This window comes from Struthio camelus, chromosome 3 (genome assembly GCF_040807025.1).
Source record: "Struthio camelus isolate bStrCam1 chromosome 3, bStrCam1.hap1, whole genome shotgun sequence".
NCBI classification, from domain to species: Eukaryota; Metazoa; Chordata; class Aves; order Struthioniformes; family Struthionidae; genus Struthio; species Struthio camelus.
The window spans coordinates 28,165,923-28,190,893 of record NC_090944.1 but is presented as its reverse complement, the minus strand read 5'-3'; the positions used below and the strand labels follow the sequence as shown (position 1 = coordinate 28,190,893).

General features: G+C 37.9%; 1 protein-coding gene across 8 annotated transcripts in view; it reads right to left on the bottom strand.

Annotated features, from left to right (window-relative positions):
• EIPR1 (EARP complex and GARP complex interacting protein 1) overlaps positions 1 to 24,971 on the bottom strand; it is a 226,891-nt gene that overhangs the window by 32,966 nt on the left and 168,954 nt on the right. For 7 of the 8 annotated variants that reach the window (XR_011140065.1, XR_011140070.1, XR_011140069.1 and 4 more), the window contains one exon: positions 16,180 to 16,219. The exons of the other annotated variant lie outside the window; for it this stretch is intronic. Coding sequence is in view for 4 of the 7 variants with exons in the window: in XM_068937257.1 (XP_068793358.1) it covers positions 16,180 to 16,219 (40 nt within the window). In the remaining 3 variants the exon portion in view is untranslated. The remainder of the gene's footprint in view (positions 1 to 16,179; positions 16,220 to 24,971) is intronic. 8 annotated transcript variants of the gene reach the window in all.

The window sequence follows — 24,971 nt, the reverse complement described above, 5'->3', positions numbered from 1 at the left end:
TGTGGTCCAAACAAGAACAGACAGTTTCCATTTAATGGTATCTGCAAAGAAGTGTAAGGTGGAACTCAAACTAGTATAAAACATTGAGATTACTTTTCAGGAGGAAACCTTTTGTTGCTCAAGGCTTTACTTTCCATTCTAGCTTTGGCAAAGTCCTGAGTTTCTTCAGCAGCTAAAGACAGTCCTGGCCTCCTATCCAAAAGTATTTGTTTAGTGGTGGTAGTCTTCAGAGGCAAAGATGCACAAAAAAACAATAATCATGCTTCAAGCTGTCATTGAACATATGGATGCCAGATTACCAAGGACACACTAACCACTTTTCACAAGGTTTCACACCTCACACTGCAGCTTAGCAATAAAAAGAATGGCTCATTATGACAATCTGCCAGATCATTTTACATACATATCGAGTGAGGAGGATAAAGAAAGACCCCACCTAAGTGGCTGGTTTTGAAATTTCACTTTAACACTGTTAGTTTCCACACTTACGACAATAATCCAGCACAGTTAACATCGGCATTATCTAAAGCTGGTAGGAAAATTTTCCTACATTTTATTTTTAATGTAGAGGGAAAAAAGCAGCTATGTCAAACCTGGAACATTTTTCAAAAACTTTTCGTTTCAATAAAAGCACTCTTGGCTTTGGGATAGAATTTGTGGCCTTACGGACCAGGACATCCACTCCAGGATACCCAGTAGGCATTCGGTTAAGAGAATCTGCGTGGCAGTCCCAGGTTCACGTCCCTGTGCTATCAGATAAGATCTAATTAAACTTTTGAATAACAAATATGCAGTTATTCATCTAAAATGAAACAGCACCAACAAGAATGTAGATAATTCCACCTGAAAAACTCAGAAGTACATTTAGGTATTTTGTTCTTAGTGGAAATACTGTTGTAATTATCCTGAAGCAGGATGGTATCATCCAAAACAATTTTTAAATATACATTTTATTCCCTCCCAGCACCGGTGATAGAGTAAGTGATCAGATTAGGCTAGCTTTTATACTAAATGACTAGTAACCATATTACTGGTGAGATGTTGGCCTTAAGTAGGGGGATTTTTACTGAATTTTGAAATATAATATTCACTTTGACAGTCAGTCTCAGCTGTCATTCCAAATATTAGACTGGGAGTGGCAGTGTAATTTTAATTTATTTTTGAGGTAGGAAAAAAGCTACCCTTATCAGAGCAAATGAAAGTCAGAAACAACACAACGACAAGAAAAATAAGAAGCTGAAATATACTAATCTGTAATACAGTAAGCAAGATTCAGAAGAATGCTATTTAATGTAAACTATTATCTGGGGATGGTATTTCATTTTTATTTACTTAATTAAAGAAAATCTTAGCTACTCGGTGAGCACATTTTCTTACTAGTAGAAATTTTAGTTGACTGTTTGCAAGAGAACATAATTTCACTCCTGATCAGGTGTCTGTCATGCATACTTCTAATGTATCCTTGTTTTGGTTTGGAGAGAGGGATCCTGTTTAATTTCCTTAGGCTTTAAAAGGAGGCATAACTTCCTCTGACACCATTTAATTCTGTTTTTAAACCATAATAGGGTTTCATTGAAACCATTTTGCCATCATAACCTCACATTGTAATGGCTTCATAATGGTACCATCAAAAAGGTCCTTATAGACTTGGTAAGAAATAGTTTTCCCATAATAACTTCGTATCTCTGACTGCATTGTAATGGTTTCATCATGAGGTCATAGACTAGCAATGAATTCCTTCTGCCATTGAAATCTTACAGTTCCTCATTATAGCCTCAGTCACCGTGGCATTGTTATGGGGTCTCCACTGTATAACAATGAAACCATTTTTTTGTGATACATTAGACTTAAATAATATTATCACCCTAACGATATAGTCAGAGGTTAAGAAAGAGTAAGCCATACAGTATTTCAGCTCAGCATTTGATTCAGGGGGCTGAGGGTGTGTAGTATGACTACTGAACTAACATCTCTCCTCTTGTAATGAAAGCGCATGGTGGCTACATACTCTACAGGAATAGGGAAATGAAGAGAAAAAAAAGAAAGAAAGAATGAGACTGAAAAAGAATGAAAAGAGGGGAAAGAAGAAGAAAAAAGAAGAAAGAAGAAAGAAGAAAAAGAAGAGAAAATAAGAAAAAGAGGAAAAAAGAAAAAGAAAATAAGAAAAAGAAAAAGAAGGAAAAGAAGACAAAGAAGCACAAAGAAGAAAAGGAGCTGCTTTACTGTTTCTGGGCTCCAGTTCAGTAAACTACTTAAGCTCATTCCTCTTCAGGTGCTGAAAAATCTTTTTGACTTCAGTGAGATTTAAGCACAGGTTCAGAAGCTTCATTGTACAAAGATAGATTCAGGAATGTTGTCTGCAGCTCCTGAGATCGTGTTCTCCCATGTCACACATCCCTAGCCTAGATAGTGCAAAACAAATCCTGAAAAGTGACGTATATTTTGAACTTCACCAGGTTCAGTAGAACTCAGCAGCCTGCAGATAAGGAGATATGGGGAGACCTCTGCAACAGCCTCAGCTTTCTCCTCAAACCACAGTCCTCCAGTCCCACAGTTCTTAACTTCTATTTCTTCAGGAAATTTTATCTACTTTGTTTATTCAGCTTTGTTATGATAGCACAAATTTTCCTGATAAAATTTATTTAATCAAGCTGACCTAATGAAATAGACTATTCCCTCTGGCCTCTCACCACGGGCTATGTTCTGTCAAACTCATGAAATCATTTTCTTTCCCATTTTCTCATTCTAGTGGGAATAGAAGGGTCTCAACAGACTTGCACTTTACGCTACTGAAATCTGAATTTCAATGGTTCTTTAACTATCTCATCACCAGTTCCACGCAGATTGATGTTCCTATGCTGCTGCTGCTGTGGCACTAAAAAATTCCTATCTTCACATCACTTTCTATTGCTGACTACTCTTAAAGAAGAGGAAAATTCACTTTGATTCCCAAGTTAAAACACATTATCTATGTATGCGATCTGTTCCCTTAGGGTATAAAAAAGTTCCCTACGGGTTTTGCTGCATGTGAAAGCTCCTTAGAAGAAAGAAAATTGGAATAGCATTGTCTTAAAATTTCCTTGGCTTCTGTAAAACTGTTGAAATGGGATCCAGGCAATGAGGGCAAGTGTGGGCACAGCCACTCTTTCGATTGCTTCCCCCAGTTTGACACAGAACAGCATTATTAAAGGAAATGGCAATGATAGATATTCTCTAAGTATTTTTTTTTCCTTGTGCTATTGCAGCCATCTCAAATGTTGTTATTTTTTCAGGGGTAAGAATGGCTATGCAGACCATTCAGAATAACTTTTTCAAACATGTGGGTGCTTTTACAACTGGGATCCATCATGAAGATAATAGTTTACAGTGAATAAGGAATTTTTTTAGCTGCTAAATTGAAAAGTAAAACACCTTCAGATCAACTCGAATAGAATATTTTTCAGTTATTCCCCTTGAAAAAATAACAGTAAATATTTTTTCATGCAAAACAAAATTTCTATTTCACATCAAAATGAAATATTTTCTTTTCAGACATATGCTAAAAACATTTATTTGAGGGCTAGCTTTAAAAAACTGCGTTCTCATGCTCCATTTATATGTCTAATGGCTTAGCAGCTATAGGATGTGGGAAGCCTGGCTTGATACCTTCCCTGACCTCCAGAAAAAATCCTCTGTCTATCCAGGCTGAGGCTTTCACTAAGCCTACTCAGGTTTTCCCAATTTCAATGACAAATTTTCCCTTTCTTTTCCCCTCAAACTCTTTGTAAAAAAACCACATTTCTAAAAAGAAAAAAAAGAAAAAAAAAGAAACTTACCAAATATACTACAAATTTTTAGGAATTAAGAATAACAATCTCTTCCACAAAATGTTTTTATTGTTGCCCCTGCTATGCTGCCACAAAGCAGTCTTAGGGTGCATCAGTTCTTTCTAAGAGACACCTGGCACCAGAATGTCTCAAAACATTCTCAGAAAGCTTTCTGGATTAAGTCACTCTCTTCTTTCAATACAAGAGTAATCTTTGAATTCTCTTGGTCCTGGAACACTTTCCCATCACTTCAGAAAGAAGCCTTACTTTGGGGTGACCATTTATTTATGGTGGATGTATTGGACATATGTCAAATCCTAGCCCTTTCCAAAAAGTAATATAACTCCTATACTCATCTTTTGCTCTCTTTTCCAATAAAGCCGAGCTTCTGGGGCAGAAAGGGAGGGGGACCGTTACAAAACTTGCATGTCGATTACACTTCCTTCAGCCCCACTTGGTAAAATCAGCTCCTTTTGCTTTTCAACAGACCCCAGCAGGGGGTTCCTGTGCTAGCAGACCTCCATCCAGCTGAGGCCAAAGGGAGTCCCGGGTTACTCTGGTCTCTCTTCACAACGAATAAACCCACAAGCCCTTTGCTCTTTCAAGGCTCAGATCATTATGCCCTGCAAATTTACAAATGTACCATTTCCAGGTGATAGTATTTAGACTTGCAAGAAGGCCATTTAGTACCTCACTTGATATTTTACAAACATAATGTCATATTTTCTTCAGAAATTAATTTCTGGAGAAAAATATTCTTCTGAAATACCTTCAAAGCAGAAGTGGAACAGTTATTCCCTTCCTCTCATTATACATCCAAATCAGAGATCCAAAAAGAAAGCTCAAAAGTAGCCTTCCTCTTGCCCCATAGCCTTTAGGTATTGCGAAATGGGGCTCCAGATTCCTTGAGGCAAAAAGAGGAACTGATCAAGGTTCTGCCACATTATGGATGAAATCTCTAACTGAAGCAGGTTGTAGAGGGCAGAGAAAAAATATGAACTATTTTAAGAATAAAATTGGGTCTTTAAGAATAAAATTAGCATTTTGGAGATGACTGAACCTACATCTTGACAAATACAGTTTTTGCTGAAAAAATCATTCCCATGTACAGTTTAGTAGCCTACTTGCTTCAGTATATCTAGTGTCACTGCTTTTAGGAAAACAAATGCTTAAATTGTAAGAAGATCCTCTCACCAAATACAAACTCAGCCTCACTTATACATTTGTGTGTGAGGTTCAGATTCAGAATTGAGAGTTCTAAATAACATGATGGTGTGACGTTGCTTCCCTTTACTTTTACATGTAACCATTATTCAATTTTTGATTTCTAGACCCTCATTTTCCCTTTTTCAAGCTATATCCTTCCTGAAAACACACAACTTCATTTACCAAGGACAATGAGTCAGACTTATCTCCCTTCCAAAATAAAAAAGAAGCAAAAATACTAGTAATTCCCCTATGGTCAAATATTTTCTATTGGCCCACTTATAAACAGCTTATTTTAGAGAAACTGTATGTAAATCCATAAAACAAACAATGCCTCTTTTCATGAGCTCCAGTCAAATAATCTGAAAATAATCTCATAGCAATTTTATTTACAGAGCTGAGCACTTCTCTCAATTAAACACTCTGATGAAGACAAATGACTTGAGTTTCACATATGCTTCTACACAGTTTTATTCACTATTTTGAGTATATAGTCAACACCTTAACTCTGCCCTTACATCTAATAACTGTAATCAATACTGTAGTATCACCACATGAAAACTGTCTTCCTGGGCCTGCAAGCAACTTAAAAAAGGCTCTTTTCAAACCTTGCTACATTTGGTTAGGTAGCTTTAAATATATAAGGTTTAAACTTTTTCTTCTATAATTTATACTGCCGTCCTCATATAACCAAGTCAGAATGGTTATTATAGATAAAGATATCAGCAACCAAAATTCCTAAAAAGCTGGATAAATAAAGTCTGATGTCTAAAATTCTTCTGATTTAATTGGAAAACTCTTCCTCTTTTTAACTGTATGCAGTTATATTGACTGAAGTCATTCTCTGCCTTTGCCATTTTATGGATCAATACATTTTTAAATAAAAACAAAAAATGCTAAAGAATAAAGCCCCAGCTGAACAAAGCCTGGAAAACTAAGGGTCAAAATAAAGTAAGATTCCCAAAATCTGGAACAGGTAAAATGTATTAGAAAGGAGGAGTAGGAATTTTGTGTGTAGAGAGCATTTTAAAGTCAACAGCATCACCCATAGAATGCTACGGCTAAGCACTCAAAGTGAGACCCACCTTTTCTACAGACTACTCGGTATCCATAGGCAATTGGTTAAAAAAAAAAAAAAGACAGAATATGGGAATAAGTAGATAAAGAATATTTAGATAAGAAAGATGTGGTGAAGTATGCTGCATATTTGCTGCAGGGTTAGGAAGTTCCAGTGCCTTACTTGGAGTTTCTGCGGGGAGTATTACTCACATGTAATTTTGAATGTTTACTATCTCTGAGCAAAGCAGGCAAGACTTACGAACATCTCCAGGTTACTAATTTCTCAACCAGCAGAAGCTCCCACTGGGAAGCGCCCTTTGCTACCTCCAAGCAGTGTTCTGAAAAAGCACATTCCAGAAACAGAAAATATTTGAGACTGTGTCAGTGGCTGACATTTTAGTCCTGGAGGAATGATATACCAAAGCAATCCTTCAGTTTGAGCTATGCTACCAGTGAATCCACTATAAAGAATCCAATATAAATAGGCATATCAAATATGTGTTAGCAGCCTAGAAGCACAAACTCCTTAGATTTTTAGCGAGACCATGTATCTTAAGTCATATAGCGTTTGAAAATCTCAACTAAATACGCTTTACTAGAGGTTTATTTTGCAGGTCAGATTTGTTTCTTTCCAAGCATAAATGAAAGAAAGAATGTTTTTCTAAATGTAAAAGCAAATATATTTCATGCCCTTCCACCTTTCTGCCCATGCACGTGTACTTCAGCACAGTGGCTCTAGTCACTAATAACCCAGAATGCAAAATCAAAGGAACTGACTCTAAAGTCATACTGTAATGAATTAGAAGCAACTTTGCTGACCTCCAAGCCTTATAAAACTCGCTTGAGGGGAAAGAGTGACTGCAGTGCAGAGATTTTGAGCTCCATATTGCCACATATGCACAGCCACCCCTGCATTCTGCACCGTCTATCAAAAAAAGTATAGAAGTGAGAAACAGACACAGAAAGATAATCCCTCCATCTCTCTCCTTTAAAACTAAAACAAAGGCATGAATTTGCTGGACAAAATTCATATCTGGCAGCTCCCGTTCTGGCTGGTTCTTCCTTTCCATGAGGTCCAACTGTTCCTTCTTCTTTCGTCTCTCCTTCCAGTACTATTGGGACTGAGATACAGTGGACATGAGCAGAGGTGTCAAAGGCAATGTATGTTCTGGATGAGGCAGGAAAATACATTCTTTCCTGTCACTTCCACTCCAAACAACCCACAACCTCACACTTTTTTTACAGACACTCAGAATCCGGAGGGGAAGGCTTCACGCAGGTAGGCAGTCAAAAGAACTGCAAGGCAGAAAGAAAAATTTCATCCCATAGCTACCTTCTCCATAGCAGGAACCAGGAAAGGAAGTTTCTCCATTAAAAGAGAATGTCTGCTAACCAACACTACACAAAATAGCTTCAGCTACCAACCTCTGTTTCAGACCCTCCACTGCTTCCTCCAGACCTGCTAAGTCTCCTATACCAAGCAGGAGACAAATATAATTCGTACCTGCCTTAAGTTCCCCCGTCAGATAGATATAGAATGTGCATTTATTCAGTACAACACCACGACCTCTCTTCTTCTCCACGAGCTGATGTATTAGATGCAGTCAGTCCAGTGTTTTACTGGAGTCCCTTGTTCTGCTGACAAGCAGTTGCTATGTTGTGTCTCAGGGTAGGAAAAAAATTCAAGTCATGAATGTCCTTTCTTTTGGGATCCTTCTCCTTCACAAGGTGACATGTTCTCAGGCTTTAGCCTTTGTTCTGCTTCAAAAGATGACTCAGTGCATTCCTCTTGGTGACCAAACATGGTGCTATCCATCTCACTCATCTGAGAGGAAGCAATCTGAGGCATCCATACCTTCTCCCTACCTTAGGAAGCAAAAAGCTGGAGGGAAGAAAAAAGGGAAAACTCTCTCCATGCTCAAAGCAAAGGTCAAATCCCCTTACCTTTACTATATCTAACACTGCAAATGCAAGTGGTTGCTAATAAAACAATGTTCAGTAAAAAAAAAAAAAATCTTTCAGACTAAATACAAATATTAAAGACAGAGACCTCAAATCTCCAGTGCTATGTCGGCCTTTGCAATTCCTCTGAAGGCACGATGGTTACCTCCTGAAAAGTAAGCATTAATTACAGTGCGTGGACTAATGGCTTGTTTTGGAGCTAATGTCCCATTCGAAGAGGATTACTGCTATTACCAACCACAGTAAGCAATTAATGGCACCCATAATACTTAAAAAAATAACAGTGGCAGCATAGCTCAGTGACTGTTTCGGAAAAACTGGTCATTCCTCAAAGATTAATGAGCAATTTTCTATCAGAGTGCAGGGTGCACTCTAGTAGAAAACTGACAAAAGAAGCACCATCCTCAGGGGATTATTTTTAACAATCCATTTTGTTTTGCATATTTAAGAAGAAATTTGGTAGATATCACTGCCATTCCAGAAGGATATTCTCATTTATTTTTCCCTATAAACATTAAAAGCCAACTTATGACAAGTTACAGTGGACTGGCTATCCAGAATCTAAAATGACTAATTACAGAGGAATAACTAACAAGGTGTAAAAGACAGCGCAAGAATTTTTTTTTCCAATTGCTTCCATTTAGCTTTGTTAGACAAATAAGTATCAAAAATAGGGGCAATTGGGTTTCATTTAAATCAGTCACAATCAATTAATGTGAATGGTTTCACAATTTTTACTTAAGTGTCTCTAAGCAGGTACTCCCTTTAAAAGTAAAAAGTTTCAGAATAGACCCATCTAATTAAAGAAATGTAATTAGGACTATGATGGATGTGATTCTTACTAAAAACTTGAAGTGCAGCTTTTAAGAATATTCATATATTCTTTCCAGAATGAATTGCCCTACCGTAAAACTTTGATTTTTGTTAAAACTGAGATTTTATTTTGCTTCATCACTTATCAAGTTGGTCATCGACTAACACGCGCTCAGGATAAGATTGCTCAGATGTGTACTGTCTGATCGAGACTTAACAAAAAGTATAGCATGGGCCCGTGGCTTCCAACCATCTCAGCTCATAGCAATGTTTCATATGAAAAAACTGGTTGTGTCCCACAGCTCATGAGGTTACACTCTGGGTCCAGGTCTGAGTCTTTATTTTTGCCTGAGGGCTGCTTGCTGCTGCTCCTTCTTAATCTCTCACAGAGCTAACCAAGTTCATTAGCTTCAGCTCTCCATTCCACCTCTAATAAAACTATGCATCACCAGTGAGGCCCTCCTCAGTGGGCCTGGAACAGACTGGCATACATAATCAGTTTCTAGGTAGGTGGTAAAAAAGTTTCAGAATGAACATATTGCAGATCAATTCCTGCTGCATAAAATTCTTCACAAACTCAGCTCCTCTTCCAGAGGCTGCAGAATTGTTACACAGCTGTTAGCTACATTAGCCTAAACAAGACCCCATTCTGCCATTGAGTTTAGATAACAGAAGAAACACTGATGAATTGGCTTGTGGAGAACAAGGACTAAGGGTGGAAAAGCATAAATAAAGAAATGAATAGCCAGAGAATCTCACAGATAAAATTCTGGAATTGTCTAGGCTTTCCCGAGAATGATCGTGCAGGTGAAAAAAGGAAAGCATAAGGGAACTAGGGAAGTTATTTGACAAGGATGTTCAGAGCCACTTGACTTTCTTCCAGGTAGCTTCCTGAAAATAAGTCTTCTTACTTATTTTGTTTAGGATTTATATATTGCACTCCTTAAAATGTAGGCCAGTGCAGGGACGCTGAAAACGTATTTCTGAGCAATTTCCCTCCTTTTCTCATCCCGACTGCCGTGACTTTAACCACAAAGTTTGGCAGTGATCCACAGCTTTGTCCCAGTGTTCTGGCTGCTGCTCCCTGACATATGGCCTATTCATTTTTCCCCAGCTGTTACTCAGTCAGGGAGATCATGCTCTCTCCTAGCTATAGACCTTTGTTCAGAAACTAAGAATTAATTTTCTCCTTATCAAAGGGGCATGAGGGGCAGAGGAGAAGTGAGCAGGTATCCACACCAACCCTACACATCTAAGCTGACTGCTGATCCAGAAGCTTGCTTTCACTAAACAGACAATGAAGCCTTCAGAAAGCAATTCAGACTTTTTCATATGGAGCATTCTGCAGCAGTATGTGGCAACTAACATTTTTATTTCTATTTTTCCTGCTCATTTCTCCTTCACATTCTCCTTCCTCCAGCTCCTCGGTTGTTCTGGAGGTTCTGATGACTCTATGGGAGCTTAGGTTCCTGATGCAGGGACCAAATTACACGGTGCCTATACCACAATGTGTGCTTATGTGAACCAAAAGTGGAAGGACCTTCTATGTTTTTCAGTAGTGGGCAAGGTCGAGTGACCACAAACAAAAAATTGACTTAGGATCCTTGAATTCTGGAAGGGTGATTTGAATAACAGGTAAGATGGAACCATATTGCAACAGTGTAAGAAACTCATCAGACTGTACCTAAGAATTGTGCTAAGTATTCTGCAAATAAGTATTAACCAGTTAAACCTCACCAGACCTTTCAGCAGATGGAAAACGTACATTGAAAGACTATGCAACTGATCCATAGCCCACAAAGGCAACGCAATAAAACTTGAAGAAAGAAAAGCTTGAGGGGTGAGCTGAAGATGAAATGGGAGAAAAAGAGGGCATATTAGTGAAATCAGATCAAGGTCCTGTTTCCAGGACTAGTTGGAAGTGAAGGAGATTTTTCCAGACTCCCAATAAAAAACTAGTTACTTACTTGAGAGAGAGAGAGAGAGAGAGAGAGATTTCATGACTTGCTGACTCAACAGCTTGTCACCAAATGAGCAAGGCTGGTAGCTACTGGAGTGGTTTCTGGAAATTTCTTTCACCCAGAAACCTTGTTGATTGTTCTCAGTTCCTTCTAAGTAGAATAAAATTTTACAAACAACACTAGCCAAATAAAAATGGGGAAAATTTGCACATAGATTAATAGGGTGCTGAATTAAGGAATGGCAGATTTGCAAGCAACAGAATAAATCACCTCCCTTTCCCAGCCCTATGGCTGGAAAACACAGGGAGATGAAATACTACAAACATCAAGAGACATTTTCATTTAGTACAGTCCCTGAGATTTTTGCATTGTCTGGGACACTGCTGTAATGATAATGTCAGCATAACAGCATAGGAGCCTACCTGAATAATAGACTTATGAACAGAAAAATGCTTTGGAAAATATCCCTTTATGCTTTATAGGTGAGGGAGGGGAGGAGATCACAGGCTTCACAATCAGTTCAGACATAGTTAGAGTAAACTGTTTTTTCCATGCTTAAATCTTTAACGTATATGTGGCTCTAGCTCGGATCATACAGGACAAGGAACGAATAAGAGTCAGAAGAAAAGCCCTAGCATCTCCCTGCACTCCTTCTGAGGTGACCCAGAATATAACAGTGCAATAGTTGTTCTAGCACTTATTACATTGATGATGGTCTGGGAAATGTTCCCACTCTTGCTGTCATCTCTTCAGTAACAGTCTCAAAGATAGCAGCAGACGTTTACTGCTCTGTGACTCAGCTCTGCTGCTTCTTTCTCCCCTACAGTCATCTCCAGCAGATGCTTAGACCCTGGCTCAGGATAGCTCCCCGCTCATCAGGTCATGTTAGGACTGATCCTGTTTCCCTTCTCCCACTGTGGGGCTCTCCGGTGCTGATCACAGCTTTTCATCTGAAAGAGAGAACGGCCCCAAATTTTGTGGATGAGGGTGATCTCTGTACATGCAGCAATAAAGGATGATTGCACAAACTCTTGGCGGATGGTTAACTGCCAGACTTGCCCATTACTGTTATTTAGATCAGTAGTTCTCAGACTTTTGCACTAAGTCCTATTTATTTTGTTCCGAAATAAGTTGAAGTACCTTCACTGTCCACATACACTTGTATGCTCTAGCTAAATACATACTTTAGCATGACACTAGGTTTTGCACTAAGAGTATGCAGGGATAAAACAAAGACACGAGGGTAAGGGAGCAGGACTATGTGAAACTGCAGTGAAAAAAAGAATCATGCAATAATGCCAGAGTTGAGTGCATGCACTGAAAGGACACTCTGATCTAGCTTAGATTTTAGAGGAGAGCAGAGCGCAAGACAGTTTTTGACTACTAGGAAGTCAGCAGGCAGGAAAGAAGTGTGTATTATATGCCTCTCCTGGGCTGGAGCTTGAGAGCTGCTTTTCTCCTCCTTGGAGTGGCAGATTAATTTGTGTTGTAAGCACCTCAGGGTCATGACTCAGAGCAGATAAGGAGCTGCTAGTGAAAAGTGTGCTGGCGTTTTTGGAGGTGTTCTGAAGTCCCTGGGGCATGGCCACAGGCTACTTCTATCAAGGCCCTGACAACCCTGAATTAGAAACCTTCACCTCCTGCAGTCAGTGGCAACTCCAGAGGACAACTGAAAACACTTCTTTATGAAATACTATGTGGGAGTAAATGGGCAACATATACCTTTAGTTAGGAAGTTCTCCTCCCTTTCACTCTTTTTGTTCCTGGCTTACTTGCTGCAAATCTCCTTCTGGATGTTCCCCTTACTATCTGGGAACTTTAGCTCCAAATTCAGATATCTAGATTAGACAGCACCAACACCTCAAAATGCACCTATGTGAGCCCAGTGCAGTGCACATTTTATGTCTTGTTCCTTCAGCAGTGAGCAGAATCTAGTATCCATTCACATCCTGTAGCTGTGAGCATCATCATGCCTGACTTAATTCTCTGGTCACTTACTTCAGAGTTTTTTAGTATTCCTAGGCTGAGTAAAGCCATTCAGATATGGCGGAGACCATCTGAAATGAAGGTTTAAATGCCAACCATACACAAACACACACTCATGTAGCTTCTGTTGGGTACAAGACGAGCAAGAAGAAGGAAAAAGGTCCCAAACTCTGGGAATAGCACTGGAGAAACAAACTGAGTTTCATTTGCATGCTTATTCCAAAGTAGATAGGTTAGAACATTCCTCAAAGCATAACACAGACTCTATCCTGTAGCATCTTCCGAGCAAATACGGCCAGATTCCCAAGACAGGCAGGCATGGATTTAAAGGCATGTGAATAGCTAGGAAGACTGGAGATAAACCTCAGGTAAGAATCTGGATTTAGCCTACTATGAAGTAGATCCATGGAAGCCTTTGAGAGTCTTCCCACAGTACTTTGTTTTGGCTCTATTCATTTTCAGATACAATTAAATCTAACTTTGCAAAGTGGATTGTTGATAGGTGCCGCGTCACAGCTGTGGAGGTCTTACTGAAATTAACCATTACTCTCTCAAGCAATTTGACTAGTGTCAGTGAATCTGCTTGCAAGAGTAGATGTTCATTAGTGACAGAACAGACTTCATAATCTTAACTCTGCTTACTAAGAATCAATCTGTTGTGAGAGTTATTAGAATCTCCAGGCTGAGGATACAACACAGGATAGGAACACCAATATATAAGTTCACAGGAGATACATGAAGTAATACTGTTTCCTTTCATCTCTTTCAAACAAAACCATCATATCCTATATGACACATCAAAACTTTCACACTTAGGCATCCACAATTTGGGTGCATACTTCCTAATTTCTCCTCTTTAAACTAATCAGTGAAATCATTCCCACATCTCTCCCTATACTATCTATAAATGTCAATAGCAAATATACCAGAAATGGTCTGGAATTCAGCTGTATGGCCAGAAGAGTCCATCATTTCTGTGAACCTAGTAGTGCTACTCGAGTATTAAACGTCTGACATGAGTCTTTAGTTCCAGATGTTCAGCAATACTTGTTTGCTTTCATTTTCTATATATACTTGCTGTTTGGCAAGGTCAGTCTACTTCCTAAAGTTCACTAGTAGAGACATTCTAGATTTGGCGTCTCTGTCCCTTCTTTTACTATGCACCACAATAATGAACTACTAAATCAGTTGCCCTCTATCAGTTTTACTGCCACAACCCAATCCCTCTAGCTGTAACATTACTCTTCGAAGACCACCTTCCTCAGGCTCCTCTGGACTGTCCTCAGCTAATAGAGTGCTTCTCAGTTTTATCAGAACTGGTATAAACATGGACTATCTCAATCCAGCAGTCTAGCAGTCTCTTAAAATACTAAATTATCTCTATTGTTCCCTGTGTCAGTGAGCAGACTGAGAGATAGTAGCCCTGAGAAAATGAAGTCTATATCTGTATAACTCCAGTTCTGTGAAGTCTCGGTTCCTTGTATTTTGTATTAAATTAAAATACACTAATTGATACTGGCGTACTGAAAAAAATCAATATTTGACCCAAATCCCTTCAACAGTAACATGCTCAAGTGTTACAGTAATTTCCCCTGGAGAGCACAGATTAGATTTCACATTCATTCAGTCCAGAAACTACAATATCAATGGAATATAAATGTTAAGAGCTGAACCTACAAATGATAGGTAAATCAGAAATAAAGTTCCTGCAGTCCTTGCTTTCTGTCAGATGTTAGAGTAGGAAAGAACGCAACCACAAACTAACAAGCATGGAGTTGAATACAAGTGAGCAAACACTAATTGGCTTAACCAGGAGAAGATATAAGAATATTTCTTGTGCAAAACATGCAAAATAAGTAACTAGTATGAAAAAATTCCTCTCTGGTGGCCACATCAGGATAAAAAGGAAAGAGGAAAAAATATACTGAGAGAGAGGAGGAAGGCACAGGGGACCACAGTGTGAGGGAAAAGCTGAAAAAAATCCCATCCTTCAATAAAGCTTTATAAAATTCCTCTGCCATGTTTGCCTTGCTGCTTGTGCTATGTTTTGCTTTGTCCAGCACTGAAGTGGTGCCACCTTCTTGTGGTGCCATTCTTATTTCTTATTTCTTATTTCTTATTTCTTATTTCTTATTTCTTATTTCTTATTTCTTATTTCTCACCTGTTTTTGTCACTGCCACAATGTGTCCCTAACAAATTCTGTTCCCTGAGGCTTGGAGCACACGTTTTTCTCCTTAAATTTAAAGGGTTTTGACTATCAGGCCCAAGTGCAAGGCATTCACCTAGCATGTGAGATACCAGGAACTTCCATCTTTCTATGCCTCATTCAGTCTTTCTCTCTCTCTCTGAAGCCTAATATATATTTATTTACACAGAACAGAACAGCTTTAATAGAAGATAGTGAGGGAAACACATTCTGGAGTAGCGGCAGGTGCACGATTAGGGCACTGGCTTTGTCTGATGTGCGTTGCTGACTCAACCCAGAGACCGAGTAAGTCCCAGTGACCAATTTCTCTCCCACTCGCAAACTGAAATATTTTCAGTCTTGCTTTAGATAAAAACAGCATTTCCGATTAAAAAAAAAAAAAGGCTGGCCCTATTCACAGGAGGAATGGAAAACTAAATTAATCGCTTCTTTTTAGACTCTTGGCCATTACATTAATAATTGGTATAGATATTGCTACCCCAACATTTGTTTACCCAGAGAAGCACCTGGGATAGGCTGGTGTGCTGAAGAAATAAGCACATCTGCCAATACAATCATTCAAAAAGTTTTCAAGAAACATTCTGTCATGCTTTTTGATATCAAAAGTATTTATCTAAATTTAAGTAATCACGTTACAGGGGGGTTGTAAACTTCTCTAACATGCTTAATTAGCTAAAGTCAACTTCCTCAAAATACATAGGTATTTAAAATCTGAGATAGGCACAGACATCTGATCTTATGAACTCCCACACAGCTGCTGCCTCATTTTGGATTTCCACAGGATCTAAACACTATATATACATATATATATATGTGCATATGTACAAGTGTGTGTGTGTGTGTGTGCGCGCGCGTGTATTTGTAACATACACGTCTCCTAAAACATTACGCTCACATTATTAACATTAGCATAAAACATTTAAGACACCTAATGCTCTGCTCTGCTCAAGAACCATCCTCTCTGGGGTGTAATTTGGCAAATGCTCATCAGCTCTGTCCCCCTACAGGCATTACCACTGAGCACTCCTTCCCTTTACAGCACGTTTGTCACACAAGAACTGTTATGCACTTATGTTTCTTCAGGATTCAAAGCCTGGCTATGCCATGATCTGATAACTGAGGTTGGTCGAGTCATCTCAGTTCTCTATGCCAATGTACAAGGAAGAGAAGGACACTTACCCTCCTTGGTAAGGCACTTGATCCAAGCCAGAGAAGCAGTCTACAAAAACCGAAAATTGATAACTATTAACACTGAAAAATAAACAAGCAAAGTCCACTTAAATATTTATTTCCTTTCCTGAGAGCTATTCCTCATCCTTTCAAATTTTGGGTTGTGTTGTACTGCAGCCTTCAAAATAACCCTCAGGTCATTTTCAGTAAAACCTGAAGCTTTCTCTCCCCTACTGCTGAGGTGATCCTTGCTTTTTAACAGCTTGCTCAGATTGCTCTGTCATCCTGTCAATTACAGTTAAAATTATAAAAAACAAAGTGTGTTTGTATATAGGTTTGAGAAAAGCTTCCATCAAAATGCTTCAGTGATTGGTAGATCAAGGCCAAAGTGTGCAGCACCCTGCAGGCTCAAGTTTTGTAGACTTTAATAATGCAGGAATCCTGGAAGCCCAAGATGCAACTTCCCAAAAGGAGATGCCTTCCCAAAGGCACTTCTGCACTTGTACAGGAGCTTAAATATGTTACAACCTGCAAATTGAAAGCAAACTGAAAGTCCAGCTTATAAAAATGAGATAAGATGACTATTTCTTCTAGCTTTTTTGTTTAATACCAAAAATAGTATACCACAAATACCCCCAAAATGTCCTCTGCTTCATTTGTCATAAAGAAATGTAATTAGGGAAGGATAAGCACTTAGTACAGTCTTTGAAAGGCATTTAAACAGTGTTGGGATGGGTACAGTCCTAGACCATCTACACAGGTATGGATATGGGATAATAAAACAGGAATTTAGCTAGCATGAGAGCTCAGTCCAGAGAATAAGCAGAATGAATGTCAAATCCTCAAGGAAGTTGAAGTAAATAGAGCCGAAACCTATACGTCCGAAACCTGCAGACAGCTATGCATTTTTTTTTTTTATCTTAGATGTATGAATTTTTAGGGGGGTTTTAATGTCATCAACCTCTGTTAGTAGAGGACCACTGCCTTATAACACCAACTGCCTGAAACATTACATAGCTTTCCTATTTGATCAGAGAACAGTCCATTTTACTCAGAGCTCCTGCCAGTGTCAGGATCAGATGCATCATAGAAAGGGGGACAACCCCAAATTATTGTTTTACAGAATAAAATCTCATGTAAGTTTATGACTTTCACAGCCTGCTCCATAACAAAATTAATATCCATCATATTCAAGTCTTTCTGAGTATTTAGGATTGGTGTGTTTTCATCTTCTTTTTTTAATGTAGGATCAAATAGCAATAAAACTCCCCTGCAATAGCTGTGCAATCCAGCCTTCTCGTTTTCCTGTAAGCCTTCATCCTTTAGGTCGTGCTGCATCTGATGCACCACAAATAATGCATTATGAGGAGCCTACCATCAATACACCTGGGTGAGAAATGACATTCTCTGCCCTTTGACAACTTCAGGATCTCAAGAAATGTTCCACATCTTAAGAATGAAACTGAGATCCATATTTTTTCCTAAAAACTGAGCTGGGCCTTTTATTTCTCCATAGCTTATAGGCCGGTGGTTTAGGAGGACAACCGACTGAAAAAAAGAGGGACACAAATTCTTTGTGTCTTCAAGGAGATCTGTAACAGCTGTTATGAGTGTAGCTCAGCAATTACATGTGTGCTGCTATTCACACAAAAAAAATATTTCTGTGTTTTTACAAACCAATTTTGATGCAACAATATTGTGGGTACCATTTGTACTATTTTTATGCAACGTCCATTTTTTAGACATTCCTATAGTGCAGTTGTACGCATAGCAACAGACAATATTACTACCTTGTTAGGAGTTTTCCAGCAAAATCACATACTACTAGCACCTGTCTGGCTCCAAAGCAAAAGGTCATTCAGATTCTTTGCGAATATATTCTTCACCAAGGGCAATCGCTTCTAGAAGCAGCCTCCTAGGTCATTTAAACAGCAGTTCATCCCTTATGGCATTTCAGAGGTACAGACATTTGGGGGAGGTATTAAAAAAAAAAAAGCCACCTTTATTATATTTACTTGCATGAAAAATATAAGTCTTTTCTTTGTGCTTCTAACATAAATGTTTTAATTTCATTCAGTTTTGATGTCTGGATATCCATCAGCTGCTATCAGTTCTCCCAACATCTAAGGGCAGAAGGTACAATCTATTTTTATATCCATATCAAATAGTGTCCTCAAAAGGAGTTAAACTATGCACAGATCACTTCAGACAGCTTGAATGAACACTTTCTAGAATGGAAAAGGTGCAGTATGTTTGCTGACAATAAGGTTTTATAAAAAAATAGGTTCAGTTTCAAAATCTACGTAATGAGAGTAAACAAAGTATAAGTTAAGATACTGGAACTCTTTTCACTTTGCTGACCTTTTTATTTAAGGATTAGTATTAAGAGTACTTATAGCAAGAATCAAGGTATGATTATTTTAGTATATTATATTTCATATCACAAAAATATGACCACATGAAAAAAGGTATTATCAAAGCTGATATCTACTATTTTAGGCAGAGATGGTGTGGAATGATACCTGGGTTTCCATTTTAACGCTGGCTTAAGAAAGGCCAGGCCAGCCTGAAATAACCAAGTCAGAAGAAAGTCCCTTAAATCAGACTTCTCCCACGTGATTGTGTGCTGCTCATTTTATGGTCACTGTATGAACACTGGAGTCTATTTTACATAGATGGAGGAAGCACTCAGGGTTACTCCGATAGTCCATGGGACCTTTGCTACCAGCGCACTCCACAGTATTATAAAATGGTCCAAATTATGAAAAAATAGCATCTAAATACCGTGCTTTAAGCACATCACATTAATACTTTGGGAATTCTGACTGTAAACTTTTTGTACTTCCATCTGTAGAACAGGGATAAGCACATCTTTTAAAATAGGGACACACTGAAGATAAATTAATAGCTAGGATAAATTAATAGCTAGGAAGCACTCTGACACTAGGCAAGAGTACCATAGAAAAATAATGGCAAGATCAGTATTTCTATCTTCAAGATGACATTTGAATCTTGAAAAGGAAAGAAGGGGGAGTGCCATGTCTCAAATAAAGAAAATTAAAATAAATATCTAATTATTACTTTTGTGCTTTTGTGAGTACCAACCATTTGGAGTGTTAAATTAGGCAGGGACTGTGACAGGTTATATGAGACCTTGTCTTAAAGACACTTTCACACTACATACTTTGAATAGGGTCATATTAAGATTGCAAAAACAGACCTAATTCTAGCATTTCCCCAACACTTGTGTTCTTGATTTTGCAGCCTTAAAGTTCTCCAAATGTCATCTTTCATAATGTTATGTGATTTCTTATATCATCTTTGTAATTTCATTCATAGTTCAACACAATCAACTTTCTTCCACTGATGAGAATTTCAGCTCTTTACAAGAAGCATCTATGCTATTACATCTCAAAATGAGTTGAGAGTGTTTTTGAGATTCATTGTCCCGGGCTCGCTGTGTTTAGGTCATGGAACTGAAACTGCTTTGAATCAATAAGTACAAATATACTTCACCACAACATGAATAATGTGAGCCCAGAGGAAAATTGATAAATCGGGCCTTTGCACTCCATTACACAAGTAAAATATACAGATGCCAATAGAAGTACAATAGTGTAATTTAGTAGAAAATGAGCCTGAATAGCCTAGATCTTCAAAAGCACTTTGGTGCCTAATTCCGATTGAAATCAGTGGGATTTAGCACCTGAATACTGTAAAAGATCTATGCCTTTAATCTTTTTTTTTTTTCGCTTTTTCTTTTTTTTTCTGTCTTTCTTTTCTTTTCTTTTTTTTTTTTAAACAAGTAGCTCAAGACTGTTAGGCATTAAGAACACATTTGAGAAAGAAAATATCATTTGTCATATGCAGTGTGATGAACATACTTTTTTGTGTCAGTCACCAGTTTCCTTTTTGATGAGCATAACCTTTTCAGAAGGGCAAAGGGGAGAGGAAAGGAAAGAGAAGAGGAAGAAAAAGGACCACCTACAACACTTAGACAGGTTGATAAATAAATGGAAAATACTTTAACAGAGAGCCAATGAATCCTCTGCTACCCTGTGGCAAATACGTGCTTTCCTGTAGCATGGTGTTTCATAGTTTGCCAAGAAATAAAAACTGTATTTGTTGTAAAATTACCTATCCCTGTTAATTTTACTGATTATTTTCCCAGCTAGCCATTTCAGTAAAGTGTATATAATATATCCATGAATATTTTGAAGTTCAACTTTCTTCTTCATCTTTTTGCTATGAGTCAGTGTTTGGGTATTTTAGCGTTCAGCTGCTCACATCAATGGTTGAATATCTTACAATTTTCTCTTCACAACATCCCAAGTCATAATACCATTTTCACTTCATAGACCAGGAACTAAAATACAAGGAGAAGAGAGACTGAAGGGGCAAAGGCATTAATTGCCCTACCACTTTTGGAAAACCAGAGACCAAAGTTTGGCGTTAGACTGCTAAACAGTGCACAGAAAAAGTCTGCAATCCCATTCTGTGATTTCTGGGATTCCTTGGGAAAACATTTTATTCAGGAGTCACTTCAAGCTAGTCAATGCTGAAGAAGTGTGCTAAGTCCCACCTCGTTCTAGGGATGAAGGAATGCTATTCTTTTTCTCTCTGAGTTCATGTTCCTGTACCTTCTCCCAGAGTTAGATCAGCCTTTTTCACAAAATACAACTGAAAGATAATTGTACTGCAGCTCCTGCTTCCCTTTATCCAACGTCAGTGGTTAAAGCACTCAGCTAGCATGTGGGAACTTACTTTCAGTTGCTTTCTCTAACTGTGAAGAGCTTGCCGTTCCCAGGTGAATTGTTTAACTACTAGGCCACGGAATATCATGGCATATGATGTTTGCAGTTCTGTCTGTCAAAGCTGTATCATTTCGACTGGCAAAATATAGAAGAATAGTAATAGTGAGCATGAATGGTAAAGTGTGCCCAAAGTAGGAAGAGCTATGAACCAGTTTCTGCTCCTCTGAATACTTAATACAAGAGACTTAAACATTCATTGAATTCAGATAATATTTACTTAAGCCATTAGTCAATATTTTCCTCATTAAGGACAGCAGAATTTGACCCATTCCACAATCAATCCAGCTGCACCATGTAAATAACATATTTTTAAATCACATCTTTTATACAGCAGTACTAAAGTAAATGGAATGAAACTTACAGATGCAGAACACATAATATTTAGATGTAATATTAGTTCCATCAGGAAAAAAAATTCTGAAAGTTAACAAAAATTGATTGATGCTCCCTGACTGGAAGTGTCTGTAATTTCTTGCACCACAGCAATATGGAATGTGTTAACTCCATGAACACCAGTGTCTCCTTTACAACCGCTGTTGCTATTCTAACCACATTATCAACCTCACACATGTTTACCTCAGGGATATTTAGCCAGCCGTAATTGACTTTTGCACAAAAACAAAGCTGCAGGCAAGGTTTAATCCTTTTGGGTTTGCCTTCTCACTAAAATAAATAAGTATCTAAGAGAATTTTAACTAGATCTTATATATAATCAGAGGGTGGTATGAACCTGTTTAGTCTTTTTCAATTTTATATTTCGTAAAATTTGAATAATTAGAATGTTTGGAAGTGAACATCTTGGTATGTAAGATATTACAGATGAACACACACCTCAGCATTCCCACTTTCAGTAATAATATTTCTCTAATTGTTACTTAGTCGTAACAGACTCCATTATGGTGGTGGAGCTTAATAAAAGCCTCACTGTTGTGCTGATATTACATCAAATTTCAGCTGAAGAAGTTAATGCTAGATAGCGTTGATTGCACATACATTCATCTTGCTTAATCAGGTAGGTGGCAGCTTAGGCTAGAGTTCAATACATACTTTAAGCTGGTGCTACCAGGAAAAGAAAACAGTCCTACAGTCCTTTTACTTACAGCCCCTTATTCCCGCTCCTGCACAGACTTGTCTCTTGTGCTGACAGAAACATTTGTACAGCTGTGGCAAATTTTTTCAGGGAACTGATCTGGCTGAAAATTAGCCATTTATTCTGAAGGTTAGTTTTAACTCAGATCAGCTCCACCACCAACTGCCTCTCACATCTTGTGATGTGCCCGGGCAGGGGGAATGAACACGTGAAGAGGGGGAAGACTCCAGGACTGCTTCTTCTGACAGCAGGGCCAGCTTAAACCAATTTTTCAGCTTTGTCTTCAGATAGAGGGAATGAAACGCCCTGGAGTTGCTTCTCTCTCTCTCCACTGACAACAAAGGAAGCTCAGAAAACAAACGTAAGCTTAAATGGCTGATTGAAGAAGGGTCAAGGGAGAGGAATCCCATCCATGAGCACAGCAGTCCACACTAGGATACAAATTTAAATCAAAGTATTATAATAATAGTTATCACCCTATGTACGACTAATAACTTCATATGCAGATAAATGTAATAAACACTAACCTATGCTACCTAATAGATAAAACGTTAGGCGAATTGGGATGAAATCCTTGCTCAGTGAAAATGACGAGCAAAATTGTTAACATAAAGGATGTTAGACTTTCACCCTGGAGTTCTACATTTGGTACTGCTTTTATCCATTGCTTGGCTCTTAACAAATCAATTAATATTTCTGTTCCTCTGTAAAGTGGTGATTATTAGGACTGTTTTTGTAAAATGCTTTCTAATAATATGTATTAAAAATTATTTAAGTGTTAAGTATACTATTATCTACTGACAACTCATCTACTGTGCTAGGAAAGCAATTACAGAAACTGTTCTATGTATTTATATGCAGATAAATCTAGATTTAAGTGAGAAAAAAAGGAATGCTTTCCTTCATTCACTCTTTCATATAAAGTACTTTGTATAAAAGCTTCCATAAACTGTTCTCTGACCTATGTTAAGAATTTTGTTTCTTGCAGGAAAAAGTTAAAAAAAGAGATTTAGGGTATAAACTTACACAGGTGTATGTTTACTTGTATCACTACAGCCAAGTATCAGTGGGAGCTGCACTCTAACTGAATATACATGTGCAATCAAGCAGCAGGTAAACTAAAGAATGCTGTTCAACACTCAAAGAGATATAAAAGAGATTTGTCTTGTAAATATAGTAAGTTTAGGTTTTTTCTTATACCTATCAGCAGCTAAAATATTTTCAAGTAAACTTGTTGGCGGGGGGGAATAAGTCATGACATTGAGTCATGTTTTAATCAAAAAACAGCAATCTAGACATGGAAGCCTACAAAAAGTTCACAGATATTGTGTGCTTCACTTGTTTCAGTTTTACATATTTATCCCGGAAAATCTATGAAGAGTCAATGAGCAAAAGATATTTGAACTGAAAGCTTTGAAGTCTTACCATCGCTTTGCAGAATGAAGAACAATTTTGCCTTATCATTAGTATGTTGTACCCATAGAAAGGGTTAGAACCACCAAGTAAAGTGGGGAGATGGAGCAAAATGCCAGTCCTATGGAAATTAGTGACAAAGCATTCGCTGTCTTCAAGGAACTTAGTTTTCACTGGAAGCATGACAAGAAAGGGCGGTAAGCTCTTGAATACTCAGGATTGGAGATGGCTGAAACTGATATGGAAGCTGTAGAAGGACAATGACAATAAACTCTGGTTCAGAAATAGAAATCTTTTGTCAAGGATGGGGTGGAGTGATGTGTGAGATATCCAAGAAGTCAAGCTGTAGAAGAAGAGATCAAAAACTCATATCCTGTGAGTAGAGAAATCCATAAGAATGTCAGCTGTAATAAAATATGCACTTTCAATATGTAGCTACAACTGAAAACTCAAAAAGTACAAACTTTATGCATGTCAGAAGAAAATCCATGTTTCTCTGGTTGATTGTACCCTATAGGGATGAGACGCTCAAATAATCGTACTTGATGAATGAAAATAAAACAATGTTCTCGTGAAATATATATCTCCATAAACATCTTAATCTCTTTCATCAAAGTAAATTAAAACTACAGCTCCAGAATTTGTTTCTCCTGTGCAGACACATTTGATTATCTTTCAACAAAAGGCCAAAAAGACTTCTCACATTTTCTTATACTCCTCAGAAAAATCTATAGCATACTAAACGACTATGGCATATAGTGTTGGAAAAGATCTATTAGTAAGATTTCAGAATCTATCTCCCATCAAGGGGGTAGCAGAACCCCCTGCAAAGTATGAATCTGGCAAATGAATGCTGTAAGACATATGTAAGGAACTTGAATATGTCTCAGTCCAAAACATCGCACAAAAAATAGACTAGAAGGATTGAAAACACAAGAAGTTGAGCCTGCATGAACCAAATGCTTGAAACAAGATACAAAGAGCTCATTTCACTAAAGATACTGCATTACAGATAAAGCTAGATTATTATTCTTCACTAACATTTAATATGTCAAGATTTTTCTCATATATTTGTATCATTACAGGTAACTGGAAATAATTCTTACTCTCTTAGTTTCTTAAAAGATGGATTATTCTTATTTGGGAGTATTATATGTCACCACAAGTCTAAAGTCATTACAAACTGGTTACCTGTTTACTTTAGCTTTTCTATAGAAGACCCAGAGTACTTGCAGTGTTGAAATTTGCTGCCTTGTATATGAAAAGATAACAATATTTTCATTACTTTTTAAATCATAGTGAAGTAATACTGCATTTTGAGAATATTAAATCCAGTTGCTTGTGTATTAGTTGTATGAGGTATCCACTGAACCGCTGCCAGTTAGGAATGTAAAGGCAGATGTAGCAGTTTGAAACGAAACTGCTCAGCTACTTAGCAGCTCAGCTAAGTAACATGAAAGAGATGTTCTTGGTTTGTGAGCAAA